Consider the following 24,888-nt stretch of genomic DNA (forward strand, 5'->3'; position numbering starts at 1 on the left):
GTCTACTTCAGAGTCACACTCATCTTCTACTCCCTTCCACGTGTTTGTCCTCTCCTCTCTACTTGGTGTATAGAAATGTTCAATGAAGCAAGCAGAACCCAATTTACTTTTTGCTTTCAGAAAATGTTTTTAATGATAGATTTTATTTAGAGGAACTATAATGACTAATCCCGGTTGGAAACTTAATTCAGAGAGTGCAAACGATAACTCAGCACACCTGGGAGTTCCTCACATCTGTCTACTTTAATTCACCTGTGCATCCTACAATTTCAAGTCCAGGGCTAAGTAAAGGAGGAAAGAGCTTTTTGCCTGATGTAATTTTTCCTGTGGGTGAATGGATGGTAATTGGATAAATAGATGGAATTGTAGTGTGTCAGATGGGAGAATGGACTTGGGGAAAGTTAAAGGAGAGAAGGGTTGAGGATGCCTGGAAAGGGGAAGGAGGGTTGATCTGTAGTTAAAATCGTGAGGTGAGGAAACAGGGCCATTGAACAGTTCTGAGGGAGACTGTATATCTATTGCCTGAGAGATGAGTCTTCTGAGGGATGCTCTTCCATTATTGGAGTCTACTCAAAGAGTGCAGTTCACACACAAAAAGTAACTGGACTGAACAATGCTCTCCCCTGTCAGCTAACTGGGAATTAGTTGGAGATGAAGTTCTACATCTCTTTAAACTGGCTCTGTAACAAGGATCATCATGTCTGTTATTTTAACTGAATGACACAGAAATGAAATTCTTCCAGCTCACTGGGCCATCACTTACTCGTTTATTTTTATTCATGATGTCGATGATTCTACTGTGTTAGTGATTGATCCCGGGGCCTTGGCCACTAGAGAGCAAACACTCTACCCTGGACCTACATCCCTGGCCGTGCCCAATCAGAGTTTGTAGTCAGTTCTGCTGCTAGTGTGTTGTTATTTTATTCTCAGGCATTTAGTTTCTGTTGCATACTGAAAGGTCGTGTGTTGTTGGCTGTAGTGGAACACTGTTCTACATATTAGTTCATATTTAAATATTGCTGCCTTCCCTGAGTGTATGTGAATATTCTTTCCATTTTAGTTATACTGTCTGTTGCTCTGAATACTTTGATCCTTAATCTTGGACATCTGTGTCATAAAAGGGGTATTTTTATGTCTGATTTCTTTGATAGCCAAAGACTATTGATGTGGAAATAGGTGAGTTTCACTCATCAAAATGAGTTCCTCATTTTGTTCAACAGTGAGGAGTATCATGAGGGAAAAAGTGTGTGTGTTAGCAATGCTAGGAATTGTGGAATATTTATTTATTTATTTGTATGTTGGTGTTTTGCCTGCATGTATAACTTCCTATCATATGCATACCCGTGGAGGCCAGAAGAAGGCATTAGATCCTCTGGATTTGAAGTTACAGGAGATTGTTAGGGGCCATTTGGGTGCTAGGAACTGAATCCCAGGTCCTCTGCAAAACAACAAGTGTTCCTAACTGCTGAACCATATCTCTAAGCCCCATGATTTTGGTTTCTAAATTATCAAGTTAAATGGTAGGATGCTTTCTCTTTGATAATAATATTCTAAACATTATCAGAGGAACAATAGAATCTTTCAAATAAGTTACTACATCATGTAGCCTTATACCTCTGGTAAGTGAAGCACCTTTTAAAGCCATTTTAACCCCAAACCAAAGCAGTGCAGACTTGGTGTAACTGTTTACACAGATTGAGTCAATGGAGGTAGACGAGGGCCTGGAGGAGTTGGCAGCTTAGATGAGACTTGAATACAGGCTGCTCTAGCTGAGGTTGATGGAGCAGAAGTGACAGATGATGGGCAATGGGAGCATCGAGCCACCCAGAGGACACTGTATGAATACTTTGGTGGCAGCAATACAGCAATAATTTTCCTTCCTACACAGGCACAGATTTCCAGAAGTGACACTGATGAGGACCAACTGACCCCTTCTTAGCACACAAACTCCCATTGCTGGGAACTCTGGTGCAAGTCAATTTTAATTTCCTTATTTGGTTTGCAGTTGAGGGGATCAGAATCTCCTGTATATTGTGCAGGACCCTGCCCCTGAGCTGTCCCCAGGCCTGGGCTGTACTTGTTTATAACTATAAGAGTAAAGAGAGCCTGAATTCTTTTCTGCCATTTGAAGTAGAAAGCTGCCCATGCTCACTGGCACCAGAGTTGAGATCTCAGTTTAGGTGAACACTTTTTGTCACTTACTTTTCTGTGTCCCCTAACCTCCCAGGTGTCTGCATTCTCTAGTACCCTGTGCCAACTGAGTTTCAGTAACTGACCTGAGTCCTTCATTGGCCCTTCCTGGTAGAACACTGGGAGAAGTCTTATCTTTCCAGGGTCTGTCCTGTCAGAGTCTCAGATTTCAGAGACCTTAATTTTCAGTTTAACATCCAAGCCGTCTTTTGACATGTATGTTTCATATTCTCCTAGGGATTCTGCCCAAAATGTAGTGTTTGTCTAACTGGAGGGATATGATTAGGAAACCATATATCTGAAAATAATAGACAATGTGTAAAATGATTTCTACTCCTAATGGAAATTTTTTCCCTGTATTTTTTGAAAGGCAATTATTGAAGTCATAATGGCTGTGATTGTGGGTACTACTTTCCATTACCTACAAGATGACTGTACTGAAGTCCAGAGGAGGTATGCAAATGAGGAAATGCTGTTACTTTGTTCAAACTTATGTAAATCCATTAAGAATTAGAATTTGTGAGAAGAACAGAGTAACCGCTTTACCATGTGATAGAATGTGTTGGTACATTGAAAGCTGAGTAGAGGAACTCTCTTTTTCACATATGTTTGTGTGTAGATAGTATGAATCTATACACACTACATATTTCACATTTTCCCAGTTTTAGTGTATGGAGCAGCTTCTGTTATGTGACCATCACCACACTCTAAATGTAGGGCATTTCTTCATCTTCCCGAATGGAATCCCATAGATCTGAAAGAAGAATCCACATATTACCCTTTCCTGATTCCAGGCATCAACCATTCTGCCTTCTATCATTGAATATGACTAATGTGGGAACCCTGAATTGGAGTCACACAAGTATCTGTGATTTGGTTTTGTTCTTGTTTTTTTAGTTGGCTTGTTTCCATTGGTGTAATGTCCTCAGGATCCATTAAAGTGTGTCATGTGTGGAGATTTCTTGGTCTCTGTAAGGCAGAATAATGGTCCACTGTGTGTATTTGCTGTGTTGCTTCCCATTCACTGTGGTTGGACATGTGGTTGGCTCTCATGTTTGGCTGCTGTGAATCATACTGTTTAGTGTACAAGTACATCTGTTTGAGCCCTGAACTTTACTCTTTATGGTAGAAAGATAGAGTTGAGAAATCATAGGCCACTATGTTAATTTGAGGAACTGCTGTCCTGTCTCCAACTCCACTGTGATATTTGTATCCTCACCAGCAGGACAAAGGGGCTCCAGTATGTCCGCATCCTCACCCAACTTATGTTCTTTTTTGTTTGCAATAAGATGTCTAAGAAAAATAATTTGTGATCCACTGAATATTTTATGAAGTGTCTGCAAAACCCATTTTTCAGTTTTAACTATTGAACATTTTTTCAATCCAAAAATAATTATTTATTCATTCATTTAGTACGTATATGTGTGTGGGCATGTGTGTCCTACAGCATGAGCATGGAGGTCAGAGGACAATTCACAACAGCTGATCCCTCTACCACATGTGTTTCAGGAATTGTTCTCAATATCATCAAGCTTGGTGGCAGTCATCTTACTTGCTGAGCCAGCTCTTAATTTTCTATAGCCCTTAATTTTCCCTGCTGTTGAGTTAGAGTTACTTTTGTTTCTGAGATGTGAATCCCCTACCAGACACATGGCCCACAGACATTCTTCTTTTCTGTATGTTGCCTTTTTATTCTGCTTATAATGCCCTGGTACAGAAATGTTTTTAGTTTACCTATTTATTCTTTTTTTGTTGCTTGGGTATCAATTTTCTTGAATTTATTAGGATTGTTTGAATGTTAGTGTGGGGTAATAGGATAGGATTCAGTTTTTCCTGAATTGTCATATAGATGTCACTGTTTTGGTCCTTGTCTACTTTGAGCTATAATGTAACTTTAAAGATATGCATTCATGTTAAAACATTGTAATGGCTATAGCATGTTCCAAACATAATTTCTCATCAGGATCACAATTTTCAGAGTTTTCACAGTGATTCATGTGTAGTACACCACTGTTTGCTCAACTGGGCTCCCTGATTGACACCCACAGCCTCAGGGTACCTCCCATGGGCAGAGGCCTGATCATGCAAGTACTGTTGACATGGTATCTGTGTGTGTGTGGGTTGCTTGTGCACCCACACACCCACATGTGTGCCTGTGTGTAGTATTGTGTGTTATATATACAGGTTTGTGACAAGTTCATGTTCATGTGTGTGTGTAAACATGAGCATGTTGGTGAGCATACATGGTCTGCATGTGGAGGTCAGAGATTGATGCCAGGTTTTCCTTGGCGACCACTTTCTTTTTCAAGGCAGGTCCCTCACTGAATATGGAGCTCATTTACTTGGCTAGGCTGACTGACCAATGAGCTCCAAGGGTCCACCTCTGTACCCTTCATCACCAGAGTTACATATGTGAAATACTGTGCCTGGGTACTTTTATATGGGCTCCAGGCATCTGATCTCAGGTTCTCATAGCTGCATCGTAGACACTTTGCTGAATGGGACAGCTCCACCACCACACAAATCTGTTTGATGTGTGGAAAACACAGTAATTTTGAAGGAAAGAGTAAATATAAAAATCAGGTCTTCTATGTATTTCTTTCAGTGAGGAGTATATTTAGTGGAATGACTATTACAGCTATTTTAGACTGTAACATATTAGTGTTCTACCTTAAATGTGTGGATATCGGTTGTTAATCTATGATTATAATATCTAAAACATCAAACCAGGGAGTAAATGTGGTATATGTTTAAGTATTGCCTGAGTCACGAAATTCCGTTTCTAAGTTCTTGGTTTTCTTGATGAAAACATATGAAAATAAGCACAAATGGAACTTGAGGGCAAGATATTAGAGACAGGGAGAGGGAGAATTCCCTGAGTACTAGGGAATGGGTGTATGTGGGAATTTTGGAAGAGTGGAGAGACAGAAAGTTGTATATTTAATAAAGTTAAATAGATGAGCCTTGACAGCAAGACTGGCTCATTAGGAGAGGAGGAGAAATCCAGGTCCTCTGCTCTAGGGACCATAGGGGGCCCATGTCCTCTATTCTCTATTGGAACCTTTGGGCAGAGCCAAAGTTGGGACATAACAGGCTCAGAACTTGTCATGTAGTCCAGGTTGACCACAGTCTGCAGCAGTCATCATGACTCTGTCTCCCAAGTTCTAGGAGTTTGTAGGTATTACTTCCTGCTCTTCTCAGAGTCTTATGCATTCTTAGGCTGTCTTTTCCTATTCCATCCTTTTTGTTTGGTTGAGTATAAAATGTAATTTTTCTTTGATGTAGGAGCAAACTACTCTCTAATAAGGTCTCCCCTCATCTGATCTGATATTTAATTACCACTGTGTACCTAGATAAAGAGAGTAACTGACCCCTGACTGTCAGTTGAAAAGGTGTTATGTAGCAAGCAGGTTGTTAGGCCTCAGTCATGCAGCCTGTCTTAGAGGAATCTGACCTGTAAGTCCAGGAAACTGATAACTGCAAAGGGTATTTTGTTCATCCTCCACCTTTTTACCATCCCCTATCACACAGACACAAATTATTTCTTCATAAATATGCATGAATGAATTCATTTTGAGCTCTTGGAAAATCATGCAGGAAGTTGTTGGCCTATTCTAGGGATAATCAAGGCTTTAAAGATGTTTCCACAGTCCATGTCTGTAGTAAGCTGTTGAGTGGGGATTCTCCCACTGTTTCATATTTTCATTCTTTCCCTTCTGTAAAAATCAAAGTGGCCAACAGAATATGAAAACCCATGGGAGTTTTATTTGTCTTTATGTTTCTCTCTTTATACATTAGGAGTGATGCTTATCAAATTTGTTAGTTAAATTGAAGTGATGGGTTGGGCTGCCACCACTAAATACCACAGGACAGTGGATTTAAAAGTAAATGTGTCTCCACACTGTAGTGTGAGAGTCTGAGGTGAGTATTCTCTCCCAGGTCTTCTTGTCTGGTCATCTCCTCTCAACCCTGTCATGGAAGTCACTGCATTTCTGTTTTTTTCTCATGATGAGGACACAGATCTCATCATGGGGCTCCACTCTAATGATTTCTTCTAAAACTAAAGAACTCCTAAAAAAACCATACTCTAGGATTATTACATGAAGGGTAATTATAAAACTGTTGGATTTTAGAGAACACACTTCAATTAATAGATACCACTGTGGAGACAGAGAGGAAAATAATCATGGGACCCATAGCACCTCACCTTTTTATACAGACAGTTCCACATTTTCATTATTTCTTTTTTTAAATACTTAGTCTTTGTGTATATAAGTATTTGTCTGCATGGATATATATGCACCCCGTGTATGCCCTAAGACCTGTGGAGACCAGAAGAGGGCATCATATCCACTAGAACAGGAGTGACAGATGGCTGTGACCTACCATGTGGGTGATGACAACTAAACCTGGATCCTTTGCAAGAGCGACAAGCTCTCTTTTTGCTGAGTCATCCCTCCAGTTCTCTCTGTCTCTCTCTGTGTGTGTTAATATATCTATGTGATGTTATTTAAACTACAGAATAAGCTCAATTGATAAAACTATTCCTATTTTGAATTTACTGTTCTTTGTTCTCCATTCTCTCCCTACAGATCTGTCGTGTTATACTTGCTCACAGGCTATGAATGTTTCAAAAGTGTGTCCGCCAGGGAGCTCTTCATGATCAACAGGGATCTTTTTCTGTGAGTAGCCCCTGCTCCAGAAGCAGACATCAGGGACTAGTGATTAAGATGATTATGTTCATAATTGAACCTAGTATATTATCTCATGAAAAACCAGTATCCTTCCCTACTTTTTTTCTTATTTGTTTAGTTGAAAAGTAAACAAATTATGAAATTTTGTGTTTATAATGTGATATCATGATTTTTGAAGTATTAAAGAGATTACTGATATTAATGAAACCTGGATGGGAAATCAGGAGCAGAGGTGTCTGCTGCTCAGAGAAAGTTTCAAATTTGGGGTGTGATCACCAGGTCTCAGTGCTGTAGACAACTGTAGGAAGGGACTAAAAATCACAGGAAATTAGTGACTCCCATAAAGAAGTTGTCAGGGCTTTCATGGTTAGCACATTGGAGCTGGAGAGGTACAGCTGTGTAGTAATGAGAGTGCCTGGGGATGGAGGGGTGGGAAGAGCCAGATGGCAGCTGTGTAGAAAGAGCTGTTCATCTCCTGTGTTTTTCACACATGGAAGAACCTTTGCCCAGTGGCCTGTGCTTAGGATTCACTGCTCACAAAGATGGCCAAGATTGCCCCAAGTACATGCCAAGGAGATGAGATATCAGAGAGGAATTGAGGGCCTCGCTTAGTTGGTAGAGTAGTTGCTTTGTGTTCGTGAAACCCTGTGTTAGGTACCACATAAACTTGAGCATGGCAGGAAGTCTTGTAATATCAGAAGTAGAGGTAGGTAGGAGAATTTTCATTGTTGGGTACATATAGAGTTTAAGGTAAGTCTGCACTTTATGATCTTGTCTCAAAAAAAAATCGAAATAACAATAACAAAACCAGAGTCACAATGAACTCACTGGGAGGGGAAGAGCTTGGGATTCAGAAGGAATAGGAAGGGACAGGATTAGGTTTGGTATCTGGTAAAGATTTGTGGTTATAAAAGAGTCTGTTGAAGGAATACATCTGTCCTAAAGTGAGAGTAACCTAAGAGAAGGATGTAGTATCCTGAAACTGCACTGTGACCTCAGAGTGACAGTGTCACCTTCTTCGTAACAACTAGAAGGACACAAATCTCCATGACCACTGTCTGAGGTGAGGCACGAATGAGCTTCTCCTCAGGCAGCCAGCTTCAGAGGGGCAGAGACACTGAGGAGAGTGGACTCATCAGACTGTTTCCATGGAGGGGCTTTTGTGTGACTAGAGTGGACAAAAGAGGGAAGAGTTCTCTGATGGAGAGAATCAAAGTGAGAATGTCATAAGGATGATGGCCTAGAGATGCTGTCCCTAAGGAGGGGACCTGGAGCACAGGGGACACTGTCCTGTTAGGCTCCCTGTGATAACAGAAGTCAGTGTAGCCAGCATCTCACCTGTGCCTTCTGGACTTATCTAACAATGTATAACCTGATCTTTGTCTCTGTAGACATGAACATACCAGTGGATACTACAGAGTGTCATCATATTTGTTTGGGAAATTGCTGGCTGAGCTGGTACCCAGGAGGTTATTGCAAAGTATTATATTCACTGTTATAATATTCAGCATAACAGGTAAAAAACAAAATAAGAGAAAGGGTCTTTACTCTTGGGGGAGCATGTTTTGGTTTATCCAACTGTGGCAAGTCTAAAATAGAGAAGCATAAGTATAAACAACATGTCTCCACTGTGTGCCATCTAACACAGGTGTTCATTGTGAGGAAAGTCTCCAAGACTTGTTCACAAAATACTACAAACTACAAATGCTGTTTGTGAAACTGTTTCTACTAGAGATTCTGTGTAGTATAATAACTGAATAAATAACATACAGTTGAGACAGTGCTAATGGAGCTAAATCAATTATTACATATATATTTACATATTGTAAAATATTTTTCCTTTATTTGTGCATTTGCTTGTGTGCATGTGTGTGTGTGTGGTGTGTGTGTGTGTGTGTGCGCGCGCGCGCAGACTAAGCAGATGCAGTGCCTGGGGAGAACAGAAGAGGACATCAGTCCCTTTGAGGTGGAGTTACAGGAGAATGTGAGCCACTGTGTGGGTGCTGAGAATGGAATCCAGAGCCTCTGCAATTACAGAACATACTGTTAATCAGTGAGCTATCTCTCTAGCTCAGCTGCATATTTTCCTCTGTGTGTCTGTGTAAGTGCCTATATACGTAAGATATTAAAAAGTGGATAATATCTCATACATATGTACATGTGTGTAAAATATTTAAATGTGTACCTTGTCTTCCTCTACCATCTTACAAAGAGAGAGGACAGTAAATTTGGGTTTAAAAAAATTATAAAATGTAAGTATAGAATTTCCATAATTTTCACATATTCATAGCTCACACAGACACATGCGCATACATATATACAGACATGAACACACGCATACACACATACATACAGATACATACTCACACAAACACATATAGACATTCACACACACACACTCTCACACAGACATGCACACACACTCACACATGCACACACATAGTTATGCACAAGAAAAAGCGCTGATAAAGTTTAGTATCTGTTTATAACAGATTTATCATTCAGGACCAGTTATTCAGTCCATGAGATGGTTTTGGGAAACATGCTTTTCCTACAAGCCTGACAATCTGAATTTGATCCTCAGAATCCACAGTGGAAGAGAGACTCACTCTAGAAAATTGTTCTCAATTCCACATACACACCATGGCACATACACACCATGGCACATGTATACTTAAACTCACACATGTACTATACACACAATGATACTAATAGTAACAATAACTTTGAAAATAATTAGACATGGAACTCAGCTCCCCCAGACTCTAACTTGTGTCCTTGTGACTATTAAAAAACACAGCACTGTGGATGTCTCATAGCATGAGCTCCAGAAAGATTACAAACCAGCTTCTGGAACACATTGCCTTCCTCCATAGCAGTTACATGGTGATTTCCTAGGGAAATCTAAAGTTGGAGGCACCACCCGGTGCTCTAGACATTAAAACCACTGCAAGGCTGTTTAATCCTTGCATTACTTAAATTTATAGTAATATGATAAACACCATGGGAGGAACCAAGTTGGGGAAGAAAAGGTTTGTTTGATCTTACAGTTCAGTGTACTTCATGAAGGATACTCAGAGCAGGATCTCAGAGCAGGAACCTGGAGGCAGGAAGTGAAGCAGAGGCCATGGAGGATGCTGCTTACTGACTTTCTCCTCATGGCTTCCTCAGCCTGATTTCTTTTTTTCCCTCAATATATGTTTTTATTTAAATTAGAAACGTGAATGTTTCACATGTCAATCCCAGCTCCCTCTCCCACCCCTCTTTCCTTGTCCCTCCACCAGCCCCCCAGCCCCCATCCCAATCCCCACATCATTTCCCAGGGAGGGTGAGACCCTCCTTGGGGGGATCTCTAAAGCCTGTCATTTCATCCTGGGCAGGACCTAGGCCCTTCCCCATGTGTCCAGGCTGAGAGAGCATCCCTCCATGTGGAATGGGCTCCCAAAGTTCATTTTTACACCATGGTTGAACACTAATCTAATACCCAAGGCCCCAGAGATTTCTGAGGCCTCCTTACTGACAATATATTCATGGAGTCTGGATCAGTCCGCTTTTGGCCTCTCAGCAGTCAGTCTAGGGTTCAAGAGCTCCCCCTTGTCCAGTCAGCTGTCTTTGTGGGTTTCACCAGCACGGTCTTGACCCCTTTGATCATCACTCCTCCATCTCTGTCACTGGGTTCCAGGGGTTCATTTCAGTGTTTAGCTGTGGGTATCTGCCTCTGCTTCCATCAGTCTCAGAATGAAGGTTCTAGGATGTCATATAAGGTAGTCATCAACCTTATCATCAGGGAGGGGTTATTAATGTAGTTTCTCTGCTATTGCTTAGTTTGTCAGTTGGTGTTATCCTTGTAGATCTCTGGAGATCTCACTAGTGTCAGCTCTCACCTCAAGCCTATAATGACTCCATCTATTATGGTATCTCTCATCTGCTCTCCTCTATTCTTACCTCAACTCAACCTTCCTGCTCCCTTATCCCTTCTTCTCCCCTCCTCTTATTCCCCTCTCTTGTTCCTGGTTCCCTTTCCCCTCCCCCAGTGTTCCCAATCTGCTCAGGAGATCATTCCTCATTGCACCTCTCTGGGGTATCATGTATCTCTCTTGGGAACTTCCCTGTTTCCCAGACTCACTGGCACTGGGATTGTACTCAGCCTGATTTCTTACAGAACCCAGAACTACTTACCTAGTGATGGCTTCATCTACAGTTGTCTAAGACTTTGCACATGAATCATTCATCAAGAAAATGCTGGCTTGTCTGTGGGCCAATCTAATGGAAGCATTTTCTTAATGAGGTTGGCTTTTCCTATAAGATCCTAGCTTGTGTTATATTGACAAAACTGACCAGTGCAGTTCTAATCCCAATTTTATTTTACTAATGCAATTATGTAAACACAGGGTAACGAGGACAAGAACGTTTTCTATTGGTAATTCTCCAGTGAGAGAAGGCAGCAGAATTTTGGCCAGTTGTGTTGCTTGAAGCTCTCCATGTCAGGATCTTGTAAATTGCTCATAATCATGTATGAAAGAGAATAGGTGCTGGGCATTGTTGGCACACACCTTTAATCCCAGCACTCAGGAGGCAGAGGCAGATGAATCTCTGTGATTTTGAGGCCAGTCTGGTCTACTGAGGACAGGATCCAAAACAATACAGAGAAACCCTGTTTGAAAAAAAACAGAGAGAGAGAGAGAGAGAGAGAGAGAGAGAGAGAGAGAGAGCACTCATCCCTCACATTGCCCACATCATTAGGCAGCTTTCACTGCCTGTAACCTCAGCTCTAGGAGATCTGATGCCTTCTTCTGGCCTCCACAGGAAACTGCATATAGTTGGGATACATTAGCACAGGAACTTTAATTTACACATGAATAAAAATTGAACAAATCTTTAAAAAGAGAAGCTGTATAACAACTCTATGTACTCACATGGAAGGAAGAAATTAAATGGGACCCAGAGCACTAGGCTCTTTGGTGATTTAAATATGTTTTGAACACTGGACTGACACCACCTTTTTTTGTTTAAGGAATAAGAAAAGATGTGAATGGTTTCTTCACTATGATATTTACTGCCATGATGTTGACTTATTCTACCAGTTCCCTGTCACTGTCATTAGGAGCAGGGAAGAATGCAGAAGCTGTCCCAACACACCTCATAATCAACTATATTTTGTTCATGCTGGTGAGTGTTTATCTAAGAGGAACATTTTCCTGGTGATCCTTCTTGCAAATGTACATGTTTGACACATCAGTTCTTGGGACATGAGGTCTTATGCTAAAGCTTATTATGGTCTGTAGGAGAGAAGGAGCAGCCTTTTCTCTCAGGCTTTGTGGCTACTGCTCTGATGTCAGTATTATGATGTGGTTAGCATGCCCTTTCTAGTGAGCTCTTAACAGATATATCAGACTCATCTTAAAAAATCATAATAGTTTGGAACTTCAAGAAGGTGGAATGATTGGCTGATTGCCCCACAACAAGACAGATTACAGCTTTCCTTTCATGCTGGCGTGAGTGACTTGCATGCTATTTTCACCTTAGCAGAGGTGCTATAGTTTGTTCAGTAGTCTCTAATGGGGAAGCAAAGGCCATGAGCAGTGTAAGTGTTCAGCACAAGGAGTCTCATGGCTCACCTTTGTTCTGCAAAGGGTAACTGGAAGAATCCAGACCCCTAAGTACTAACCACTCTCCCGAATTAGCATACTTCTGCTAATCTGTCTGTAATTGGTTACCCAGTCTTACACATAGGTAGAAGTGATGTTGGAGAGGTTCTGGGACCATTGGGAGGTAGGGACTTGATGGGGAAAGTGTGTGCCTGGGTGGAGGGAGGAGCTTTAGTTGTTTATAGTCTTGTCCTCCTTCCTCTTCCCTCTATGCTATGCACTATGAAGATGTGAGCATTCAGCCTCCTCTCCTACTTCCTTGCCTGCTGCCTGCTGCCTGCTGCCTGCTGTCTGCTGCCTGCTGCCTGCTGCCATGCTTCCCTGTCAAGATGGCTCTTCTCACACTGGAAACCTAAGACAAAGGAACTCTCTGTTCTACAAGTTGCCTTGATCATGGTGTTGTATCACAGCAACAGGAAAGTAACTGCTGCATTTCTGATCTCTCTCACCACTGTCGCCTCCCTGTCTCTTTCTTTGTTTTCCTTTTTGTAAACCCTTGGGTCTACTTAGCCATGCCCATGTGTGTCTGTGTGTAAGACCATCTACTGGAGCAAGGAGAGGCTCTCATGGGCCACATCCTTAAAGAAAATGGGCTCTCCCACTCCCAGAAACCATCAACTCCCAATAGTTCCTCAGCTAGGGGTAGGACTTCATGTCACCTCTCCCTTCCATGCAGGGATTTTCTCTGGCTTGATCTTGTACAGGTGTTGCCCAAGTTGTCACAACTAACCTCTCTGCATTCAAATGTGTCACTGTCCAGTTGTGACAGGAAAACACTGTCTTGTAGTAGTTGTCCACTGCCTCTGGTTCTTACAGTTTCTCTAGCCTCACTTTCTTGATTCTTGGTCCTTGGGAAGAGTGGTGTGATATACAGATCTTCTGTAGTATCTTGTCTCTATGTAGACCTGTGGTGTGGTGGACCTGTGTTAATCAACATGTTCTGCAAAAGAAAGCCTCTGTGATGAAAGTCTGAGATGGACTCATCTATGGGTGTCACAACACCTCATTAGACATCCGTTTAATACCATATCCATTTAGAAGACTAACAGTCAGTAAATTCTTCTCTAGGACCTATGAGCCTACTAGCCACAGCATAAGACATGCTTCTATCTTGTAGAGCAGGGCCTAAATACAACCAGAAAATGAATGGTCTGTCACTGCTGTCGCAGTTAGTCTGTTCAGTATCCCCCATGTACTTCCTCCCCACAAGGAAAAGAAAAGCAGAAATCAGTCAGGTGGGGTGGTCACTGTCCTTGAGCATACTTACAACTTCACCCCACATTTCCCGGAACCACTCTTCCATATTTCAACATTTCTAGCTCACTGGCCATAGTGACAGCTTCCTATCAAGATGCAAGTCACCACACACAGGAGACAAAGAAAGACTGATGGAGATTTCTGTCCCCATCGTATTCAGGATTGGACTCAGAGTTCTCTGCCAAGTTGGCTGGCCTGGATTGTAGACTAGTTTCTGTAGAGGAAGTCTTGGAATTCCAGTTCTTAGAACTAAAATTCTGTAACATCATTGGGTGCTCCTGTTAGGGTATGATGATGGTGTTTTCACCTCTCTTGTTCCTGGTGTGCTTTATTCTCATGACATGGGACTGTAGACAAACGTGGCACTTGTTGACCATTCAATCTGTAGGAGATTGGCTCTATTGTCATTCAAGATCAAGGCCCAGGAACCATTTCAAGGAGCTCTACCCATTGTTGGTTGTAGTCATCCTTTCTAGGGGGAGAATATATGACTGGATATTTCAAAAGGAGTATACGTGACATTATGAAATAAACTGCCTTCTGGAAGTCTCCTGATGATATCCTGTGAAATGGAATGGCATTTTTCTGGGGTGGGCTCTCCCTAATCCTGTCACTCCTTTTGCACTTTGCTTTACCTATCTGCTTTTGCTGTGGGGAGTTCTTTGCCTCCACATTTCATATGCTTCCACAACAAATACAATCTTTACTTAAAATAAATAAGTAAAAAACACACATTTCTCAATTAAATGTATTGAATACATATAAATTTTAAGGGAAGAAGCAAAAACAGAAAAATGGTTGATATTTAAGTGCAGATTGACTATCTAGACAAAATAAATGAAAAACTATAAAGCTTCTAGTTTCTATGACTAATATCCATGTGGTTGGAATATCATCACTATAGAAGTTATTTTGTTATATTTGCATATGTCATACTTTATTAGTAATTTACACAATTGCCAAAATAATGTCTTGTTAATATTCTTTCAATAATGAAGTTGGGCAATATAACCGATGTTTAAAAAGTTTAAAATGTGTAGGTTGAACCATTTGGGTGGTAAGAAAATGCTCTAGTGAATTATCCCTTTTCCTGAAATTTGGAGGACCAAAATAATAATAATAATAATAACAATAATAACAATAATAATATCAATAATAATAATTCATAGAGTCTTAGCAGTGATTTTTTTCTTTTTCTTTTTTTAAAGATCCAATCTTGTTTCCAAAAAAGATGTGTGCCAGGGCCTTATAAACACTTGCCATCTTTAAATGGTTACTAAACAAAGCCAGTCCGTGGCTTCCCAGCTAGGCTGTGGACTCCACTGACTGCCAGGACTTCAAATGAAGTCCCTGATTACAATTCATCCTCAGAGCTTTGCCCACTGTCAGGCAGAAGCCTACAGAGCCCTTTATTGACTGTGTTAATTGTCTACAGGAATCTATAAATGATCAAAAAAGGAGCTGCTATCACCTATTTCTTTCATTATTAAAATAAATAATCAATTAATAAATCCAGATTCAATTTATACAGCTCCTCTTGCTCTGGGTGATATGATAAAAGCATGTTAATATGTGGACACCAATAAAACAAAATCCTCAAATTCTAGCAAAGTCCTTATGGCCTCTAACATGTTTCAAATGCTTCTTATTGAGGTAATTATAAACTAACAAACAGATTTCAACAGCAACAGCAGAAATTCTAAACTAGCATATTATTACTGTTATTGATTTAAAAGATTTCTCTTTACTATTCTTCTGTACCCTGATGATAAAGACTTGATTTTCTTTCGATACTTACTTTCAATATTTAAACAACCATGTCCCATAGATGTTTTAAAAAGTAAGTTTTTTTTAAAGTCATAAGAATGTAAAAGTAAGGCTGTGCCTTTATTCCCAGCACTCAGGAGGCAGAGGCAGGCAGATCTCTGTGAGTTCAAGGCCAGCCTGCTCTATACGTAGTGAGTTCCAGGACAGCTAGGGCTACATAGAGAAACCCTTTCTCAAAAACAAAAACAAAACAAACAAACAAAAACCAAAAAGGCAAAGAAAGGGGGTAAAGACAGATATTTTTAAATAAAGAATGTTTATGTGTAGAGATGAAGGTGGCTAGATTTTTCCAGAATGGAAAGAAAAACTAGAATTTTTATACAAGTTTTAAGGGTACAAGCAAGTTATTTGTGAAATATAAAAGGTAGAATGTAAAAGATACATGATATTACAATTTACAAATCAAAGGTCAATACACTGATGTCAAATCTCTACTTAAATCAATAGAGTTCTCAGGAGCTATTGACCAGTTCATGGTCACAGTTATAAATACTGGCTTCTAAAGCTTTATACAACCCATTTCAGTTATCACAGATTCAAAACAAAAGAACATGTAATTAAGATAGTTAATGGTGTTTTTGCTGATAATGTTAGACTTAAATCCTTGAAAAACAAAATCAATGTTTATTTAAAATTGTTTGGTTCTTTTGTCTGAGCTTTGCCTAAATGTTGCACAGAGTTAAGGTTACAAGGCCGGTAAAGCTCTCCAGTATTTTCAACAGAGCTTGAAAGCCTACAGCAAAGAGGACAAGGATAGTTAAAGAGGCTAGACAGGATTTTGGTCATTGTCTTTCTAGGTCAGACAGGATAGAGGACAATGAGACCCCTCTAGCGAATTCTCCATCTTCTTGATCAGAGAGGCAATGAGTAGTGAGAGAGTAAATTCTAACCAGCCTGCCTTAAAAAACAAAAACAAAACATGGGGACCTCAGGTTATGTGTGATACAAAACAGAAGTTATAATTGTGTGGGAGTTGTGCTGGTTAGTTTATTGTCAACTTGACCTAAGCCAGTCATATTGAAGATGGAACCTCTTCAGGAGGTGGTGATGTATGCCTGGGGCTAGCATGGTATGTAGTGTGAGTTCCAGGACAGCCAGGGATATAGAGAGAAACCCTGTCTCAAAAAGGGGGTGGTGAGGCTTCAGATTCACTTGTATGCAAGTCTGGGGCCAGCATGGGCTCTTGCTTAATGATTGATGTGGGAGGTCCCAGCGCACTGTGGGCAGGACAACTCAGGGAAGGCCATCCTGGCTGAGGAAGCCATGTGGAACAAGCCAGTAAGCTACTTTCCTCCATGGTCTCTGCTTTAGCTCCTGCCTCCAGGCTCCTCCCTTGAGTTTCCATCTTGAATTCTTTTAATGATACAGACTGTGGTCAGGATGGGAAAGTCAAATAAGCCTTTTCTTTTCTTCCCCATAGTTTTGGTCATGGTGTCTTTATCATATCAATAGAAGCAAAACTTAACTAGAGGCTAATCAGGTGTGTGCTAAACAGATGTGTGTGTTAAAGATAAGTAACTTGCCAAAAGAGAAAAAGAGAGTCAAAATAATTAAAAACCCACATGGGAGATTTGAACTGAAGCCCTTTGAACTTTAATATACACTGGTAGGAATATACCACCTCCTCAGATGGACAGATGCCTCCTCCTCTCCCTCTGCTGATGCTAGTATGATGAAGACTGTCTTAGAGTAACTCTCAACTAAATAGATTTCTTTAAGATTAAAGTCACTCTCAGAAGGGCTGGGGGCCCCTCTCCACATGAATGTTACATGTCTCCTATCGTAGGGAGTCCACAGGCCTTCCCACCAGGGAAACTAATATCAGTTTCTCATCCATTGTGTTGTGGATCTCTCCTCTACTTTGCTTCCTCTTCGGTTACAAAGTTTTCACCCAGACGGCTCTCCTAAAATTTCCAGCTCTTGGCTTCCTGCTTGGAGGCTACATTCTCCTAAAAAGCGGAAAAACAAAACAAAACAGAAAACAAATTGAAACAGCCCTGGCAAGCCCCTTTCCTGTGATGTTAACTGAGATCACAGTTCAGGAGGTCGAAGAGGTGGGGCATGTTACACCCAAGAGAAAGTCAAAAGGAGCTGGGCAATCTCAACACAAGGAAAACGTTCAAAATTTAAAAAATCCTGTGTATTTTATTTATTTGTTTATTTGGTTCCTCAAGATAGGGTTTCTCTGTGTAGCTTTGGAGCCTGTACTGAAGCTCACTCTGTAGACCAGGCTGGCCTCAAAATTAGAAATCCCACTGCCTCTGCCTCCCAAGTACTGGGATTAAACCAGGCACCATCACCACCTGGATTACTAGTTTTTAAATGGTAATAAAAACTTGTTAATGTAACTAAAACATCTTTTCTACTAACAGTTCAATTTGATGAGTGTCTAGTCTTACCCTTACTTAAAACAACAACAGCGACAACAACAAAAAAACAGTAATCAGAAATCTTTGTTAGATTAACAAGAGCATGTGTCCCAATTTGGCCCCTTTGGATCATCCAGGCAGCCCTTAAAATTCTCAAAAGGAACCTAACAATACCTGATTCCCTAAAGGTCATAGTTTTGGTAGAGTTCACTTTGTTTTTACTTTCGATAAATGTGCTTATAAAACTGAAGTCAAGATTGAATACTTGGGTAAACTGAGTTAACTGTACAGCGTGTGCCCAAGGAGAGCTTGCTACTCCTGTGCAGCAGGACATCCCCAGACCCAAGTATCCTTTTACTTTGAGTGGGACCCTGTCCTACCAGAGCAAATAGCATGATGTTGACTTTGCTTTCTTATCTCCTCATGTAAGTGATTTCTCCCTCAATAAAATATCATAGGAGGTCCCTATTTTGTGTAGCTTAATATTTCTGCATTAGAGGAGATGACTCATTCTTCATACAACAGGGGGATGGGTTCTTTCACCAGTGGTGGTGATACCCTCAATGGTTGATGGTATCTCCAGCAGTTACATTGTTCAGAATTGTTTTGCTAATCAGGGTCTTCTGTATTACCATACAAAATTTAATATTGTTTTTTTAATTTATGTGAATTGTATTATAATTTTGATGGGGACTTACTGAATCTGTTGATTGCTTTTTATAGGATGGATATTTTCATTTTTATCTTACAATGTATAAGCATGGGAAGTCTGTCTATCATTTAGTATCTTCAATTTTTTTCAGTGTCTTGAAGTTTTTATTGTACAATTATTTCATTTGGTCAGATTTATTCCAAGATTCCCCCCTCCCAATTTTTTAAAACTTTTGTGAATGATATTTGTTTCTCTCATTTCTTTTATGTTATGTTTATAATTTGTACTTGGAAAAGTTCCTGATTTCTCTGTGTTTTTCATGGTATTTTACCACGGACACAGGAAAGGAACTAGGAAAACAGGTTATTGACTAAAGTTTCTAAATGGAACTTTAAAACTACTTATGAAGCCAAGTGATGTATTTCCTTTATAAGCAATTGGTCAGGTGCAATCTGAATGCATGCACAGTCACAGTTTTACATATTCTAGTGTACTTAGGAGTAGATAGGACAAATTTATTGTGAACTCCAGAGTTGTTCCTTGTTCATCATTCAAAGTATCTACATAAATTAGATATTATAAAGAATCTAAAGAGGATTTCAAATATGTAGGATGGGTGTATCTAAAGTTTACAGGCTGTGCATAGATTACATGCCCTTTAAAAGACAAACGACTTAAGCATCTGAGGGCTTGGTTCCTACAGACTGGGGTGGTCAGTCCTCCTTTTAAAACCCACAAACACCCTTGACTTTGCAGAGTGAAGAATTCTGTTTCTGTTTAGAGTTAACTGAAAGAATGATTTAAAGAGCTGGTCTGAGCAGACATGGTCAGAAGGATGAAGGTGGCTTGAAGAGGAGGATCTTGTCTAGAATTCTTAGTCACTGGACTGGTTCTAATTCTGTTCTTTGTAGTTTACCTCAGGTTTATCACTATATCACATAAACTTCATGTACGACCTGTCATGGATTCAGTACTTCAGCATTCCTCATTATGGATTTTCAGTAAGTTGTCCTGTCTGTCACTGTATTTGGGTTCTCCAACTATAGTGACTGAAATGATTCCCAGCCAAGTCCTTTCCCCAGCTGTAATCTCTAACCAGTTCCTGCCCAGGATTTTGCTTCCAGTAGCTAAAGATGAGAACTTTCCTGTTGGTTTCACCAAAGGCCAGTGAGTCATCTTGGGTTTTCCCCAGCCATGTGTTATATGAGGGAAATAAATGGTGAGAAAAATCCCAGGGAAAAGGTAGATGACATTATGAAAAGCACACAGTTGTGATTCTACTCAATTAAAAAAATAATGGACAGATCAGGGACTGTGATACATAGTTTACATCAGGAAACGAAAAGAAATGGAAACCATGTGATGTCCACAGTCATATTGACTTTGCCAAGCTTTCTCAGCAGTAAAGTGTGTCTTAACAAACTTTTTTACTCCCATAATCACAACTGCTTTTGATGAAAACAAGAAATATTGTTACTATGAATCAACAGTATTTTTTCAATTACTGTGTTTACATGGTTATGGACAGGGCAGAGAAGGAGGTACCTGAGGTAATCTAGAGTCCTCCTCTTAGTAATTGGGAAGATCCTTCATTCCCATCCTAAGCCTCCTGAGTGGGGGACGGTCACTGCTTTGCTGGGCAGACTGAACTTGGGGTTTTGTTTGTTTAAAAATGTTTTTGTAAACTACAGTCAAAATTGAATTTGAAGTTATAGCTGTGTTTATTCTTTGGAAACTTATAAGAATATTAAACTACATGTCTTTCCCTGTTTTTGTTTGTGTTACAGGCTTTGCAGCACAATGAATTCTTGGGACAAAACTTCTGTCCAGAACACAAGACAGCAGAAATCAGTAGATGTCAGGGCTATGTAATGTAAGCTTGAGTCCAGAATCACAATGGGGACATAGAATGCTCCTAGACTTAGAGGGGAAACCCATCCATTCATGATTAACACTCTGTCCCCTGCCCATTCCCCACAGTGAGTCATTGTAACCAATGCACATGTAGCTGTGTTTCCATCCTACTGCTCTATGGTGTAGACAATGTGCAGAAAGGGTTCTTTGGGCCTTGAAAAAATGGCTTTGGTGTCTTGATTGTGGGTTTGAGTTCCTTGTTTCAGAACATTTGAGTCTGACATAGGCTGCTCTGTAGTTCACAGGGCACACAGTTTGCACATGGGTAGATTATGGTTCTTGTGAGCAGAGCCCAAGAATGTCAGGGCAGCAAGGGCAGCAAGGGCTGAGCTGTGCCTGCCAGACTCCAGGGCCATCCCTCTGCCTCACTTTCTGTAAGACTTCAAGAAAGCAAAGACCAGTGTGTGTGTGTGTGTGTGTGTGTGTGTGTGTGTGTATGTGTAAAATGTTCTACCACAGGATATGTCCTGAAGTGAAAGTAGCACATATTTCAGTATTTTGAGAAGGAAATATTTTTGTCTAATACCATTAAAATAGAAACAGTTTTTAATAAAATTTAAGTGTATTGTTTTAAAGTTACAATACCTCCTCTTAGTATTTATGTATCTTTGGAGTTCTCACAAGATATACCCTCAGTTGCTGACACTAAGAGCACTACCTCTGCCTATCTAATATATTCCCCTTAAAAATGGTCCTGCACACATCCTATCTGTCTCTCTCTGCCTCTCTCCGTGAGTGTGTCTCTGTCTCTGTCTGTCTCTCTGTCTCTCTTTCTCTCCCCTGCCTCAGTTTCCTCCTTCCCACTGCTTCTGTCCCTGCAGACCAGTCTTCCCCAACTCCCTCTTTTCTCTTTTTTTTCTTTTTTCTTTTCCATTTTAAATTTAGATAAGAAACAAGGTTGCTTCACAAGTCAGTTCCAGGTCCCTCTCCCTTTCCCTCCCCTCCTCCCGCGCCCTCCCCCCATCCCCCCCCCGTTATCCCCTCATTACCCCAGGGAGGGTGAGGCCCTCCATGGGGGTGTCCATAGTCTGTCATTTCATATAGGGCAGGGCCTAGACCCTTCCCCAAGAGTTCAGGGTGAGAGTGCACCTCACATTGTTCTATGGGAGTCCAAAGTCCGTGTGTATACTTGGGATGGGTACTGATCTGCTGCCCAAGGCTCAATAGATTCCCTAGGCCTCCTCACTGACACCCAGATTCAGGGGGGTCTTGATCAGTCCCATGCTGGATTCCCAGGCTGATGCCTGGGATTCAAGAGTTAACCTTTGTCTGGTCAGCTGTTTCTGGGGGTTCAACCAGCCCAGTCTTAATCCCTTTGATCATCAGTCCTCCCTCTCTGATACTGGCTTTCTTGAGTTCGGCTCAGTACTTAACCAGCCACTAAATGAAGTTTCTGTTTCCCAGACTCTCTGGCCACAGGATTGTAGGCTGGCACTCCCCAGATCTATGTCTAAAATCCATATATGAGAGAGTACATGCCATGTTTCTCTTTTTGTGACTGGGTTACCTCACTCAGGATGGTTTCTTCTAGTGTCATCCATTTGCCTGCGAATCTCATGATTCCATTATTTTTTTCTGCTGAATAGTACTCCATTGTGTAGATGTACCGCATTTTCTCTATCCACTCTTTGGTTGAGGGACATCTAGGTTGCTTCTAAGTTCTGGCTATTACAAATAAAGCTGCTATGAACATAGTGGAACAGATATCTTTGTTGTATGAATGGGCATCTTTTGGATATATGCCTAAGAGTGGAGTTGCTGGGTCTTGTGGTAGGTTTATTCCCATTTTTCTGAGGAATCTCCATACTGCTTTCCAAAGTGGCTGAACCAGTTGGCACTCCCACCAGCAATGGAGGAGTGTCCCCCTTTCACCACATCCTCTCCAGCATAAATTGTCATTGTTGTTTTTGATTTTAGCCATTCTGACAGGAGTGAGATGGTATCTCAGAGTTGTTTTGATTTGCATTTCCTGGATGGCTAAGGATGTTGAGCACTTTCTCAAGTGCCTCTCAGCCATTTCAGACTCCTCTATTGAAAACTCTCTATTTAGTTCTGCAGCCCACTTTTTAATTGGGTCCTTTGCTGTTTTGGAGACTTGCTTCTTGAGTTCTTTGTAAATTTTGGAGATCAACCCTCTGTCAGATGTGGGATTAGTGAATTTTTTTCCCATTCTGTGGGCTGCCTTTTTGTCTTGCTGACTGTGTCCTTTGCCTTACAGAAGCTTCTCAGTTTCAGTAGGTCCCATTTATTAATTGTTGATCTCACTGTCTGTGCTACTGGTGTTATGTTCAGGAAGCTGTCTCCTGTACCAATTCGTTCAAGGGTACCACCCACTTTCTCTTCTAAGAGGTTCAGTGTGGCTGGATTTATGTTGAGGTCTTTGATCCATTTGGACTTAAGTTTTGTGCATGGCGATAAACATGGATCGATCCACATTCTTCTACATGCCAGTCTCCAATTATGCCAGCACCATTTGTTGAAGACGCTTTCTTTATTCCATTGTATATTTTTAGCTTCTTTGTCAAAGATCAGATGTTCGTACGTGTGTGGGTTAATACCCGGATTTTCAATTCGATTCCATTGGTCTACCTGTCTATTTTTGTGCCAATACCAAGCTGTTTTCAGGACTATAGCTCTATAATAGAGCTTGAGGTCAGGGATGGTGATGCCTCCGGATATTGCCTTGTTGAACAGGGTTGTTTTGGCTATCCTGGGTCTTTTGTTTTTCCATACAAAATTGATTATTGTTCTTTCAAGGTCTGTGAAGAATTGTGCTGGGATTTTAATGGGGATTGCATTGAATCTGTAGATTGCTTTTTGCAGGATTGTCATTTTTTTATCATTTTTTATTTTAATTTTAAATAGCTTGTTTTACATGTCAATCCCAATTCCCTCTCTCTCCCCTCCTCCCGCACTCCCCTTCCCCCCTCCCTCCCACCCTATTGCCAAATCCTTCCACATAGGGGATATCTAGAGTCTGTCATTTTACTCTTGGTAGGGTCAAGGCACTCCCCTAAGAGTCCTGCTGAGAGAGCATCTCTCTTTGTGCTATAGGCACATGAAGACAGTTTGTATACCAGGGATAGACACTGATCCACAGCTCAGGGCCCCATAGGTTGCCCAGGCCTTCTCACTGACACTCACATTTGGGGGGTCCAGATCAGTCCCATGCTGGCCTCCCCACTGTCGGTCTGGGGTCCAAGAGCACTCCCCTGTTCAGATCAGCTGTCTCTGCTGGTTTTGCCAGCCCATTCTTTGCCAATTTGCTCATCACTCCTCTCTCTTTGTCACTGGGTTCCTTGGGTTCAGTTCAGTGATTAATTGTGTGTTTGTCTCTGCTTCCATCAGTCACAGGATGAAGGCTCCCGGATGGTTATAGACATCAAGTTCATTATCAGGAATGGGCATTCGAGGTAGTCCTTCCACTATTGCTTAGCTTGCCAATTGGTGTTATACCTTTAGATCACTAGAGGTCACTCTGGTGCCTGATCTGTCTTCGATCCTATGATTCCCTCTTCCCCCTATTCTACCCCCACCCACTCAACTTCCTGTTCCCCCATGACTAACTCCCTTCCTCTTTACCCCCTCTATTCTTCCCAGTTCCTACTCCCCCCCACCCCTGGCCGTGTTCCCCATCCATTCAGAGGATCTTGTCTCCATCCTCTTCTCTTGGATACTATGCATATATGCATATATTTTAGGTTCTTTCCTGTTTCCCAGATTCTCTATCTGTGGAAGTGCAGACTGGCACTATACTGATTCATATCTAAAATCCATATATGAGTGAGTACATACCATGTTTGTCTTTTTGCGACTGGGTTACCTCACTCAGGATGGTTTCTTCCAGTGCTATCCATTTCCCTGCGAATTTCAAGATTCCATTGTTTTTTTCTGCTGAGTAATACTCCATTGTGTAAATGTACCACATTTTCTCTATCCACTCTTCAGTTGAGGGGCATCTAGGTTGCTTCCAGGTTCTGGCTATTACAAACAATGCTGCTATGAACATGGTGGAGCAGATGCCCTTGTATGAACCTGCCTCATTTGGATAAATGCCTAAGAGTGGAATTGCTGGGTCTAGTGGTAGATTAATTCCCATTTTCCTGAGGAATCTCCATACTGATTTCCAAATAGGCTGTATGAGTCGGCATTCCCACCAGCAGTGGAGGAGTGTTCCTCTCTCTCTACATCCTCTCCAGCATAAATTGTCTTCGGTGTTTTTGATTCTAGCCATTCTGACAGGAGTAAGATGGTATCTCAGAGTTGTTTTGATTTGCATTTCCCTGATGGCTAAGGATGTTGAGCACTTTCTTAAGTGTCTCTTGGCCATTTTAGCC

The 24,888-nt window shown here is 41.0% G+C and overlaps 1 protein-coding gene across 1 annotated transcript in view; it reads left to right on the forward strand.

The window, feature by feature from the left end:
- LOC101843877 (ATP-binding cassette sub-family G member 3) overlaps nt 1-24,888 on the forward strand; it is a 37,455-nt gene that overhangs the window by 1,354 nt on the left and 11,213 nt on the right. Inside the window, exons 3-8 of the mRNA XM_040747885.1 lie at nt 2,561-2,643; nt 6,783-6,872; nt 8,276-8,400; nt 11,899-12,053; nt 19,549-19,638; nt 20,425-20,510. Coding sequence (XP_040603819.1) covers nt 2,561-2,643; nt 6,783-6,872; nt 8,276-8,400; nt 11,899-12,053; nt 19,549-19,638; nt 20,425-20,510 — 629 coding nt within the window. The remainder of the gene's footprint in view (nt 1-2,560; nt 2,644-6,782; nt 6,873-8,275; nt 8,401-11,898; nt 12,054-19,548; nt 19,639-20,424; nt 20,511-24,888) is intronic.

Source organism: Mesocricetus auratus, unplaced genomic scaffold, assembly GCF_017639785.1.
Source record: "Mesocricetus auratus isolate SY011 unplaced genomic scaffold, BCM_Maur_2.0 Super-Scaffold_100006, whole genome shotgun sequence".
NCBI classification, from domain to species: Eukaryota; Metazoa; Chordata; class Mammalia; order Rodentia; family Cricetidae; genus Mesocricetus; species Mesocricetus auratus.